This window comes from Psammomys obesus, unplaced genomic scaffold (genome assembly GCF_907164565.1).
Source record: "Psammomys obesus unplaced genomic scaffold, mPsaObe1.curated_primary_1811, whole genome shotgun sequence".
In the NCBI taxonomy this organism is placed as follows: Eukaryota; Metazoa; Chordata; class Mammalia; order Rodentia; family Muridae; genus Psammomys; species Psammomys obesus.
Genome location: NW_026595981.1, coordinates 12982140 through 12995702, shown reverse-complemented (window position 1 = coordinate 12995702; position 13563 = coordinate 12982140). Strand labels below are relative to the sequence as shown.

At 47.6% G+C, this 13563-nt stretch overlaps 1 protein-coding gene across 1 annotated transcript in view; it reads left to right on the top strand.

The window, feature by feature from the left end:
* Msi2 (musashi RNA binding protein 2) overlaps window positions 1-11814 on the top strand; it is a gene marked incomplete in the record, with an annotated part of 308813 nt that extends 296999 nt beyond the window's left edge. The window contains 3 exon segments of the mRNA XM_055620541.1: window positions 7141-7295; window positions 8969-9041; window positions 11609-11814. Coding sequence (XP_055476516.1) covers window positions 7141-7295; window positions 8969-9010 — 197 coding nt within the window.
* Between the last annotated feature and the right edge of the window lie 1749 nt (window positions 11815-13563).

Sequence of the window (13563 nt, the reverse complement as noted above, 5' to 3'; positions counted from 1 at the left end):
GCTGTGAAGAGTGAACTCATTATGACATACTAGGGGCCAGGCTGAGTTCATCTCCTCCATTCTTGACCTTTAGAGTTCAAATAGATAAGAGGATGTTGAAAGCACCAAGAGGTGCACCCACCTCCTGGGGGAGGAGATGACTTGTGAGTGAGAAATAGCGGAGAAGGTGAACCCACTGGAGGAAGGGCGGGGCATGGCTCTTGGCGGCACAGCCACCTCTACTGAGTGAGGATTTCAGGCTTACAGGCCCCAGTAGGTCAGAGCTGCTACAGCCAAAGCTCCTGATCCTTTGTCCTAGGAGGCATAAGCAGTGGAAATGACAGTGGCTTAAGGACAGTGTGCAGAGAGAGCCAGAAGCATGCATCCCAGTGATAGGATTCAGTGGGAGTGTGCGGGATGCACTTGAGAGCAGCTGGCCATGGAGTGCTGGATGCCTGGAGGTGTGGAAGGCCTTGTGTTTACAGTTAGAATGACATTTTCACTCTATCAGATTTCCAGCCTCAAGTGTGCTTGGTGGGACTTTTTAGGGTTCTGTGGTTCTGTCTTTGCTGATGGTGTTCATTAATAGCAAAAGACCTGGGGCTAAGGGAGATGCCTTAGTTGGTAGAGTACAAGCAAGTGGTCCTGAGTTCTGATCCCCAGAGCTCACATAAAAGCCAGGCATAGCTTGGCTTTTGCATCTTAGTCCTAGCACTCAGGAGGTAGAGATGGGTGGATCCCTGGGGCTGATTGGTTAGCCTGCTTAGCCAAATCGATGATCTCCAAGTTCATGGAGAAACTGTGTCTCAACTAAGGTGGAGAGCAATAGGGGAAGGCACATGACATTAGCCTCCACACCCACATAAACATACATACATACATACATACATGACACACAGGTCAATAATGGAAGACCTGGTAATCACTGCTAGTGAGCATGTCAGCCCTAAGATTTGGTGCAACTCTGCTGCATGCTAGAAGCATCTGGAAGTTTTTTAACTTCCCACATTGTCACGACACATTTCAGGCCCATCAAACCAGAGTCTGGCAAGGTAAACCCCAGGCAAAGCCAGTGTGTCACCACAGCTTCAGGTCCTGGTTGGTTTTACAACTTCATACCATCCCTGACCATCCCAGGCACCCAGCATCCTCCAAAAGGAAGCAGGAGAGGTCACCAGCCTAGGCTTAGAGTCCCTGTTGGCTCAGGGCTCTTCTATCTACCAGGACCAACAAGACCACCATCAAGGGTGGTCCTAAGGGGCCCTTGTCTCTATGCTGTGACTCTCTCGCCTTCCTTGAGACCAGGCTAAGATTAGGAGCAAACAGTTTAGAGCAACTGTAAACAGGGAAGCAGTCATATTCCTAGACTGGCTGACAAATGGGGGCCTCTTGCTAAGGTTGGAGTTTGTTTGTTATTAAAGACCTAATTAGGAACATGAGAGGGAGCTGAATGGCTCCGCGCTTGGTTAATTAGTGACATGTATGCGCCCGCTTTGAACTTCAAGGACACAGAGCTATTAGTGCTTACATCAAAAATGGATTAAACTCCTGTGCCTTTACAGTCATTAAAGACGGACTGCTCAAGTGGAAAGCCTTTTGTACAGGTCCTCAAGGGACTGTACTCTGGACACCCTCCTCACCCACCACCCAAAACCCAGCTGCTGGATCCCCTGGCGCTAAGATGCCGTTGAATGTGATTGGGCTGTAAATGCCAAATCACATAGGTAGCCCAGCTCCCAACAGGGTCCAGCGAAGTGGGATGAAGGCTGAGTTAGTTCTCTGTGGACGGCACTGTATCCGGGCACTTTTGAGAGGAGTGAGAGTCTCAGAAAGGGAGTTGCTAGTGCCCCATCCCACGCACTGACTCCCTACACTGACTGCATTTCTGCTTTTTGCTCCAAGACTCCGTGTTTTATGACACAGGGGAAGGCGCCCCAGTCATCAGCGGAGATGAAGTCGCCTGTGTCTTCATAGGCACCACCCAACCTCAGGGAGCTCCCTGGCTAGTGAGAGAGATGCCTGTAGCACCAAACTATGATTCAAGAAGTGGCGTGACCGAAATCACATAGACTTTCAAGTTAGAACTGGATTCGGTCCTAAGACCCTGGGTGTGCTCATCTCCTACCCGGGGTGATGACGCCCGTCTTAAAAGCTGTTGAGTGAGCGGCCTTCCCAGCCGGGCCCCCTCTTATCTCATTAGCTCTCCCCTATCTCGGCCCAGCTGTGTGCACAGGAATACATCTCCTACCCTGCCATCCCTCACAGGGATGTGCTGACCACTAATTCTTAGGTAGCCTTTCACCATGGCTGGAATACAATGCCGGACCGTCTTCTAAGTGCACAGTCCTGGCCTTGGGTTTCATAGTACTGCAGCATGTCTGTAGTACAGAAAAACATACATTGGTCACATAAGAAGTAACATATAAGACTCAAAGGACCTGTAGCTGGGACAGGTAGGGATGAGATCTTCAGGGTGAGCGTTGGAGCAGCACAGCAATAAGAGGAGACAGACGGGAAAACCATGCTGGTTTCTTCCTTGGTTAAGTTAGGTAGGTGATGTTCGTGAAGGACGGGGGCGGATCTCAGATCAAAACAGGCCACGGGGCTTTCTTAATATCAAACTGAAGTTGCCCTGGACTCACCAGACTGTTAGAGATGAGGAACCTGCTTCCAGCCTTTGGGTTCCCTATTGAATTTTGGTCTCAGACTCTAGAGGACTGGATGAGATGTTGGCTAACTTACTGCAGCCTTTCCTGGGTGCTGTACTACAAGCGGGTCTCCTTGTCTGCTGCTGCTTTCAAATTCTGATCACTGTTAGACAATATAAAAACACCTGGACTTCCATGTCTTTTCTTGGACTTAGAGTAAAGCTTTTGTGAGTCACATCCCTTCCCTACCCCCAGGGATTAATTCCACTCTTGGCCCAGCCCTTTCTGACCACAGATAAGCAGAACCACGCACAGTCCAGTGCCCCCTGGCTCACTTTAGACATTTGGAGAAAGCTGCCGGGAAGACTGGCCCAGCATCCCTGAGTCAGGGCCCATATTGTCAGTGCAGGTTGCTGGTCCATTTCCGCTCCCACCTTTGAGATAAGATAGGAGGGCTTTATTGGGTCGGCCATCCAGGTGTTTTCTTGAGCATTGGGAAGCTTTTCATTTAATGTAAGGTGCCTCCTACTCTCATTCAAATACTTTGCTATTCTCCTGAGGTATAGCAAGTGTCCCAGCTTTTCATGTTGCCCCTCCCCCAAGAGTCCTTTCTTCGGGTCCAGGGTAATTAAATGCAGCAAAAAGATGGATTGGACCCTTTTGTAAATCACCTCCAGGTCTGTATGGCAAGTGGATTGCATTTTCCTCTATTGGGTTTTGCTAAATGTGCATACGGTACGTTTGCTGGGCTCTGCATATACCTGATAAGTCACAGAGCGTTTTCTCCTTTTCATTCTCACAGCAGTCTAGTCACTCAGATTGACTAAGGGACACATTACTCATGTGCTACGGATGAGGACACAGGCTGGACCAGGGCACACGGGTGTCAGGGTAGGGCCAGAGTCAAACTCGGGTCTTCTGACTCCAAGTCCACTGTCTCCTCTCTATCCATGGTACCTGCCTCCTGAGGGTACTGCCTGGACTGGGAAAGCCCAGAGGATGCTGGGGTTCAGGTGCAGAAGGAGGAACCAGGGCTTAGAATTAAGCCAGGGCTGCGGACGATGCTGATTGGGAGGTGAGCCTGCTTACCACAGCCAGCCTCCACACCTGACTCCCCCGAATGGGTTTTGTGCCCAGGGAAGGGAGCCCTCTGTACACAGACAGCACTCTCAAAGGGTCTTGGCTTTTTGCCTGCTTCCATGCCTCTCACAGCTTAGGAGAAGAGAGGGTCCTCAGACGACCCTGTTACCAAGCAGACAGCCAGTACACTGTGTGAGGAATTGTGCCGATATCCAGAAAGGAGGAAATCCCTTTGTCCCAGCTCCCTTCCTGCGATCAGCAGGCAAGTGTCTGTTCCCATCCCTAACTGAACAGTGTCCCCAGATACATGTAGTCCGCTTGCCGGGGGACCTTATCATGCCATCTGGGGTGTGGTTCTTCTGCCACAGGAGACACAAGTGTTGACTATGGAGCTTAAAGAGCTCTGTCTGTCCTCCATGGCCAAACCAGAAGGACATGAGCTAGGTGTTTCTTGCCTGCCCACTGTACCCTCAGGCAAGGGCCCAGCAACCAAGTCTTCCACCCTTCACTGAGGGTTACTTGCTGAAGTGGGATGGGCTTGGGATGAGCAAGGTCATACTCAAGTGGAACTGGGCTAAACTAGCACAGTGCCACTGTCTCAACAGGGCTTGATGTGAGTTCCCTTTGATAAAACAGGGAGGGATGCTATAGGCCTAAGAGGAGCTCATTGTGAAATTCCTTCCATCCCAGGTACCAGGCTTCCAGGTACACAAAGAACCAGGAAAGTCATCAGGGGTTAGGGTGAATACCAACAGCCCTCCTGTCTTCTAAGCCTTCCATAGAAGTTTCTCTGCACAGCAGTCTTCCATGGGCAAGATGCCTCTTGTCTTTCTATAGTTATATTAGTCTCCAGGAGTTCTCCTGTCTTCTCTCCATCCCCTATCTAGCATCTTCCCAGTCTTACCAGAAAAGAAAGAAGCTTGGGGGGGGGGGGGGGGGTCTCTTTCCATCTTCCACTTTTGCCCTTTCCCAATCTCACCCTACCCTTTTATCCTAAGTCAAAGCTAGTTCCTTCCTCTGTGGGGGAGGGGGTGCCTGGGTAAATCAAGAGCCCCCTGTCCTTGTGTTTCCTGAGCCTAGAAGAAAAAGGTGTGTTCCACCAAGATAGTGCCGCCTTCTGGATATCTTGGCTGGATGTTTGCCTCCTTGAGCAAGAAGGGTCAAAGGCAAATGTTATCTGCAAGCTTAATCTTGTTGATTCAAAAAATTCTGCGGGTGTTCAGGTTGTCTGCCAGTACATTTCCAAATAAGCTATTCACTAGCTTTAAGCTTCCCCCTCCTTTTTCCCTCCCCCCCTCCTTATCCCACTCGCTCAATTGTCTTGTTTATTAATTTCTGGCCAGTGCTTCAGAAGGGCTCATCCTGCCCAAGGGCATCGAGAGGCAACAGTATCTCTCTCCTCTACCGAGGTGGGAGCCAGGCCCAGCTTGGTTTGGTCCACCTTGGATCTTCTGTCTCCTTCTCCAGTGTAGCACCATTGATCTCTTCTCACTCCTATGACAAGTGCATGAAGGAAAAAAAAAAAATCAATCCACTTACACGTTCTTCAAAGCCGCAAGAGAAGTGAGGGCCTCCAGCTACAGGTACACAGGCAAGAGGGACTCCACTCTTCACTTCAGATGTTCTTCTTGGCAGCTAGTACAGGGCAGAGGAGTGATGCCACAGGAGCCAGGAAGGAGGGGGAAGTGAGCCTTCTAAGGCTAAAGACAAGCGAGTGTCCATCACTCAGACTTGGTGTCTTCAAAACTTGCTAGCTATGGTCCGAAGCTATAGCCTCTACTCCCTGGAGGTTTCCAAAATTCGTAAGAGCCTGCTTTTATGATGGAAATTGTTTGTTTTTTGCCGGGGAGGAGGGAGTGGATGTTTTTGAAGACAGGATCTCAAAGTGTTGCTGGCCCGGAACTTGCTATGTAGACCAGGCTAGCCTGGAACTAATAAAGATCTAACTGCCTAGGCCTCCCAAGTGCTGCGCTTAAAGGCATGTGCCATCATCTAAGGCCTATGATGGAACTTTTTTTAAAAAAACAGCAAATAAAGTTTAACGTATTAAGAGAGTGTAAAGCTGAGGCAGAATTCCCCTGTTTGACAGGCTGGAGCCTCCCTAGGGAGGTGTGATGGGGTTGGAAACAGGCAAAGGTGAAGCCTAAGGTGATGTCACCTTTGGCCACACCTCACCTAGACACAGCCCGCTCTCTCTGACTCTGTAACTGAGTTGCATTCTAAGTTCTCTTTTTCCCAGTCTGGATTTTCTTCCTAAAGTAATATAACCAAAATGCATTTCGGTCAGATTGCTTTAGCTGTTAGCTGGTTCGGTTAGTGTGCTCTGCATTCATACTTCTTTATCTTTTTTTTTTTTTTTTAACCAAAGGAAAAAAGTTTAAATCCCCCCCTTTCCTTCTCCGGCAGGAGGTGAGTGTGTGGGTATCCTGTTAGGACCACTGGCAACACCCCAGCCTTAGCCAACCTTCAGGTCACCATTCCCACCCCATCCCCTCCCTCCATCCCCTGCTCTGCACCCCAAAAGAGGACTCTGCCGCCATCATTACTATTATGTTAAGATGCCCGTACTTTCCATGACATAGCCCATCTTCTGACCACTTCAGTATTGCCAACTTTCATGCAGGGTCTCAATGGAAGGGGTGGGAAGGGAGGGAGTAGCCAGTGTGGAGGGGGGACGAAGGAGGGATACAGAATGGAGATTTTCTTGATTTGACTTTAAAACACACACACACACACACACACACACACACACACAAATTCGTCATTTAATGGATCCAAAAACAAAGAGAAATTAAATGAAATATACGTACACACAAACACCAAAAAAAAAAAAAAAAATGAGTTCAAAATCCCTTTCCCAAAGATTTTTTTTTTCAAGGACACAAAATTGCTTTTGTTTCCTGTCATGTTTTAATATCAATATTAACACAATGTGTAGTCTAAAACTAGTTCCTTTGTAGTTTGCATGGGATGTGAATGCTGTCTCAACGTGCCCAAATCTAGAAGACTGCATGAGCGTCAATTCAGATGTGAAAAAAAAAAAAAATCTTTCTCTCTCTCTCTCTCTCTCTCCATATATATCTCTATTTCTATTGTGATAATTTGGTGGGCAGTGAAGCACCTCGGTTGGTTGCCGTACTGTGTTGAATGATCGTTTGTTTTTTTTTTTTTCCTTCTATCTATTTCTGGAGCTCCAAGCTTCTTAGTGGTAGCCTGGGCTGAGTATTCTTGAGTCCCTGCTGATGTTTCCGCATGGCCTTGGTTGAGTGTTAGAAGTTGGGCCTCAGCTGTTTTTTTTTTTTCTCGAGTGTTTGGCTTGTAATGATCGGTGCATGCCTGGCTTCTGGCCTCATACCCAGCTCTATTCTCTGCACACCAGTCCTGAATAGCTACAGTGCTCAACCGAATTTTGGCGCGCCCGCTTCCCCGGCAGGCTCCAACCCGGCGCGGCCCGGAGGCTTCCCGGGGGCCAACAGCCCAGGACCTGTCGCCGATCTCTACGGCCCTGCCAGCCAGGACTCCGGAGTGGGGAATTACATAAGCGCAGCCAGCCCACAGCCGGGCTCAGGCTTCGGCCACGGCATAGCTGTAAGTACCTGCCTCGCTGCCCTCCTGCCTCCTCCTTCCTCAGCAACTCCACACAGCCTATGGGGAGGAAAGTCCAGAGTTAAGGGCAGAGGAGAGACAGGGTAACCCCCACCGACATCAGGCCGACCAAAGCTTCTGTCTGCTGGCCCAGTCATGTAGTATAAGGTGTGAGGACATCTGTGTTCACCACTCCCATCACCTTTGGTCTTTGCAACTTGAACCAGCCATACAGCCCATGGCCCTGGCTACAAAGTAAGACGCGGACGCTGAGCAGGGGTAGCCTAATCATGTCCTGGCATGTGGTAAGTCCTCATGCCATTCCCCCACGTCAGTGGGCAGAGTCCCCAGTCTGCTGTCCACTGGTGGCAATGGTGCCTAGAAGGCGGGAAGGGGGAAGCTCCTTCCCAGGCCATTTCCTTTGCTGATGGTTCTTAGAGCTTCCAGGTCCCAAGTAAGTTCCCATTTCCGTTCTTCAGCTGCAGCTCCCCAAAGGCCAGATGCATTTGATATCTGTGGTGCTCTGTGGTTCTATAATCTGACTAATCCAGGCAATGGAAATTTGCTTAAGAGATTTGCATGCTGTTTTCAGATTGTATTGTTCTTTTCCCTCCTGGTGTGTGAGCATGAATGTGCCTGAGCCCACTCGCTGGCATCCCCCTCCATTTTTTGGAAATAGAAAACTCGGCCAGTCTCTTGCCCTAGCCAGCCTCATTCTTTTGGGAAGCAGCTTGGTTTTGAGTTGAGGTAGGGGTGTCTGCTGTCCCAGGTCACATCCTGCATCAGATTGTATATCTGGGAGAAAGCAGGCCAAGCCTTGTCTTGGGGACCATGCTGGGGAGACCAAAGCCATTGCAAGAGCCTGGGGGAGGGGGAGCAACTTCATTCATTCATGCTTCCTGGCATTGGAGGAACATGGCACGCACACACACAACACACACCCACACACGCTGTCTTATACATTCTCACATAGACCCAGACTTGTGCACATCAGCCAACCCAGGCCTGTGCTTCCTGAGTCCTCATTCAATTCTGCTCCAAAGCCAGTATTACTTGAATCAGTAGTCTGATGATTCTAATCCCCTCGGATCAACTGTAGTACCAAATCCAGAACATTGTTATTCATTCCAGAGCTGCATCAATTTGGGGGCCTGTCAATCAGCAACTCAGAACACGACTCATTTCCATTTTCAGCAGCTGGGAACACACACCCTGTTTGTTCTTGAAAACCTGGGTCTTGGGACCTTCATGCTTGTGATGTTATTTCTGAAATAATCACAGGCCATCACCATTGATCAGCACTGATGTCCCTTCCCCCAAATTAATCTGTTGAGACGAGGACAGAGATCCTGGTATTCACCCTGTGGGGCTCATTGGCCACCGTGGTCATTGTTTGGGCCTCAAGCCCCACTCTCCTACCCTCCTCTTACCCCTCAGAGCCTGGCTCTTGGTTTCCCCTTGGGAAGCAGATAAGCTTGGGTGGGGGGAATCACAGGGCAGAAAGGAGGGAGCTGGGGATGGCGTCACCCTGACTCCCCATAGCACGGTGTCTCAGAATTACATATTCATGCTGGCAACCACCGACTCTAGTCCTAGAGGTAATCTCCTTTCCCAGGGTATGACAGTCTGTTCCCATGTATAGCGCACTGATGACCTTAACAATTGTGCAATTTTAGGGACCTTTGATTGCAACGGCCTTTACAAATGGATACCACTGAGCAGGTGCTTCCGTTGCCATCTCTCTCTGAGGTATTACCATCTCTGCCATGCGTCTCCGCCTGCCCTGCCTGCGCGTGTCCGTACACATATGTGCCCTGCTCATATGTGTACACACATGCCCCATATCTCACCACATCACATCTCTCTCTTCTCTCTCTGGACCCCTTCCCAAGGAAGTGGGGACAAAAATGAATCCAATGTCTTTTGTTCTCTCCTTTCTTCCTCCAGCTTTAAATCATGATCCTCACCTGCCTCCCCCCCCACCCCCCTCTCTCTCATTTTGCTCATTTTGATTTGGTTCTTTTGGCTCCATTTCTGTATCTTCCCCTCCCCCTCCCCCGCCCTCATCCTTTTCTTCCTTGAGTGGGAAACTGGAAGGTGATCTCTATTTTGTGCCCATTCCATGGAGAATGGAGGCAGGTAAATTTCTGCCAGTCCTGGGGCCACAGGATGTTCAGCAAGGCCATCCCCAAAGTCCTGTGAACTGACCCTGTGGGTTGCTGGGGCTCAGCCAATGGGGGTTGTGCAGCCAAACAGCCTGACTCCATCTTTTAGTAAAAAGAAAACATTTTTTTTTTTTTTTTTTTTTGCCAGTTAACTATGGAGTAATTATCAAGATTACCACACGAAAAGCAAATTAAATTAACAGCATCACCTGCCTAACGTGAATCTGGATCCCTGCCAGTTTCTTAACCTTTTAAACTGAGCTCAAGTTAATTAAACATTTTTAAATCACTTTGATGGGAATACAGAGGTGGTGGGACCAAAGGGAGGGAGATTGGGCAGGTAGGGAATGAGCCTCTTACCGAATTCTCCTCCAAAAAGGAGTATCTGTCACGCTTGGGAAGAGTGCCAGGCAGAGGGTTGTCAGCCTTCTGGAAAGCACTGGGCTGGCATATAACTTGGAGGATGAGAAGGCCAGTAATGTGTCTCTTTAGGGGAAGGTGACAGCTGAGGCCTCGGAATAGGTCCTGCTTGGAAAATCCCATTAGCTTTTCATTCTTGGAGCTGGAGCGAGGAGAGGCCAGCTCTGGGTTTGTCCTCTCTGTTGTAAAGGGGAATTGCTTTTAGCCCTGAAGCAGCCATGACTCAGTAGACCAGGACCATTTGAGGTACCCTGTTGAGTTGAGCTCCAGAGATATTTTAGACTCCTCCTTTGTTGCTGTTCCACTAACTCCACTACTTCTCTTAACCAAAATAAACCCTGTGTATGAACTCTCCCATTCCCTTACCTCCATCGCCCTCCACCACTGGCCAGAGCCAGAAGCCACTAACCAACCGTCTGAAAGAGAGCTACTTGCTACTAACTTAGCTGGGTTTGGGGGCTCGGGAACAATAAGGTTCCTCTGAAAGCGAGGAGGATTCACATGGCCAAGAACTCTGAGGGCTACAGATGGCTTCAGCTGTCAAATTAGGAGGGACCCAAAGGCTGCCTAGATACAGCAGGCCTTTGGGAGGCCAGCCACTGGGGCTGCCAGTGTCCATTCCTCACCCCCAGCACCCTCTCTTCACAAGGCCGCCATGACCTTACCCTAAGGAAGCTAGAGGCTGCCCCCAGTCTATCTCTGTTGTGACTCAGTTTCTACACGAGGATAAAGTAGCCAAGAGAACAGCAGCTCGAGTCCCACCCCTTCCAGTCAGCTCGCAGCAGCTGTGCAAGGCTAGGCAGGCAGATCTTTTGCCCCCAGCAGAGGTGACCTTCTGACCTTCAGTACCATCCACAGAAGAGCCCAGGCCTAAAGGCAATCCAGGGTAACCCAGATAGCAAGCCTGGATCCTGGGCCTGTTTTGGTTTTTCTTGAATCAGAACTGGTTGTTTTTGGGGGTTTATTTGTTCGTTTGTTTTTTAAGTTTTTATTTTTAGTTTTTAAGTAGTTCTAGTGATCTGTTAGGATGTAGTCTCTTAGTACAAATTTGCATTTTTTTTTTTTTTCAGTTACTAGCATTTAACATTAGCAGGCCTCACTCTCTGGGTTTGTTTTGTTTTGTTTTGTTGTTGTTTTTTTTTTGGTTTTTTTTTTTTTTTTTTTTTTTGAGACAAGGCTTCCCTGTGCAGCCCTGGCTGTCCTAGAACTCACTCTGTAGAACAAGCTGGCCTACAGAGATCTCACAGTGAACTCAGATCTGCCTGCCTCTGCCTCCCAAGTGCTAGGATTAAAGGCATATGCTGCCACCATCTGGTTGGCAGTTGTTTTGTGTTTTTTTTTTTTTTTTTGGGTTTTTTTTTTTCCTTAAACATGGCTTTGAAAATGAAACGTAATCAAAAAGGGGATTTTTTAATCAATGTGTGATTTGACCGACTAGCCAAAAGCCATAGTGGCCGCACCTCCCACCATGACCTCCAGAACTCTCCAACCCTGTAACAGATCTACCTGTCAGTCGTGGCTTAGACTGGTTTACCCAAGCTGGGAAATGAGCCATCAGCCCAGCTATTTTCACACACTCTCACACACACACAGTCACACACAACCTAGTCCTTTGACTGCTGTAGTTAAGACCTCAGGGTGAACCCTATGTGTGCCTGACATTTCTCTCTCTCCTCCCACCCCCCACCTCTATGTGCTCTCCGGGACACGCCTGACCTCCCTGCGCTACAGAGCATACCTGGATGTCCAGGCAAGACTGGGCGAAGTTTCTGAGTGGCCCTTTGTTTAGGTGATGTCCTAAGACGTGGACCCCCACCAGCCTCCCTCCTCATCCCAACCAGAGGTGGCACACTTTGGATTGAAGGGTGACTACATCTCATCTCACCAATCTGCTGTAATATAAGACAACAGCTTTTAAACGTGTATATAACCCATGAGTTTTGGTTTGGTTCCGTTTGTTTCTCTTGGTGGTCTCCCTTTCCCTCCCCATCTCCCTTCGCCTTTGAAATCTTCCCTCGATCACATTTGGTAGTGATTTTTGACTTAGTCCAGTAGTCACCTAGCTTAATACCTAGTTCAAAGCTAACCATAGTATACTCGTTACGTATTAAGGAGCTGTCTTTTTTTTTTTTCTTTTCCTTTAAGAACAAGTTTTGTTTTGTTTTGTTTTGATTCTGTTCTCGCTTTTAAAGGATGCTGAGATGGTGATGTTACTCTCCATTTTTTGGTACCAATTCTGAGACTGTAAGAATCTTCATCTGGGAGTTTAGCACACACTGAAGTGAAGTTATGACGTGTGGAGCGGGAGGTGGGCACAGACTCTCTCTTGTGTTGTAGAAGTGACATCCAGTTGGCTGCTGATCAGACTCTAGCAGTTCCTTTTTGTGACGTCTCTTTGTTAACCTAAGTATATCTATTTTCGGCAATAAGGTAAGGATGGCCATGTTTTGAGGGTCCTCCTTTTCTATGAGTGCTTTTTCTTTTTTCTGTTCAAAGAGGTCATATTATAAGGTTTTTTGAAATGGTGACTTCTAAAAAACAAAAAAACAAAACAAACAAACAAAAAAAAGAAATGCTGTAAATATACTTCCATTAACTACATAGAAACTATTAAGAAAGAGAGAATCAAAAATATTTTTGTGAGGGAGTTTCTCCCAGGCAGTTAGGTGCCCTGGAAGGAGGGGAGGGAACCTTGACAAAGACGGTACTACAGGAGCACCCAGCTGCCGGGGCGACCCGGGACTCCACCCGTAGCTGTTGGTGTGGTAGACCTAAGAACTGCATATTAGCACCCTGCCAGCCTACCAGCCTCTCCGCGCACAGCTTCAAACGTTATGGTCGAGCTAGATTTTTATTTAAGATATGAAAAACTGCTTTTCCCAAGGTGTTTTTTAAAAGGAAAAAAAAAAAGCTACAATTTTAATATTTAACATGTTTAAAGTTTCAAAGCACACCTGTTTTGGCTTAGGGGAGGGGCAGGGTGGGGACATTCTTTTTCAGTCTTAATTTTTAAATATCTGATCATTTTATATTGTCCGATCATTTCAGCACCTCCAAAGCTTCCCAGGATACTCTGCCTCTCTCCTCACTCTGTCCCCCATCCTGCCCCCAGAGGGGGGGTCCCCATGGGCCAGGAGTAGATAAGCCTGCGTGAATCCACCCTTTCCCCCATTCACTTTCTATTTACAAATTAGGAAAGCAACCTTTCAGTTTATATATATATACATATATATATATTTTCTTTTTGATACCTCAGTGCTGCAAGTATCATCAGAGAGGCTATGGAAGAGTTCTTTTTTTTTTAATTTATTGTAGATGTAAACAGAATTTTAAAAATAAAAAGTATAAACATCACTGCACTGTGACTGGTGGGAAAAACTGACAGTTTCCTATTTGCACATGTTTGACATTTGGCTGTTATACTATATGGTCCTCAGCTGGGGAAAAACACATAGGATGAAGGATGTTTTTTTTTAATTTAACTTTTTTTAAAAGAAAAAATATTGGTAATAGGTCGGCAACAGCAACTATAGGAAGGACAGCTCAATAGGTGGCATTAAAGCATATTGTAGTGTATATTTTTTTCTTTTTTAAAATGTGATATTGACATTTTATTAATATTTTTTAAATTGTTACGTTTATAAATTTGGTACTTAAGGCACAGCCAGTATGAGACACTGAATGCG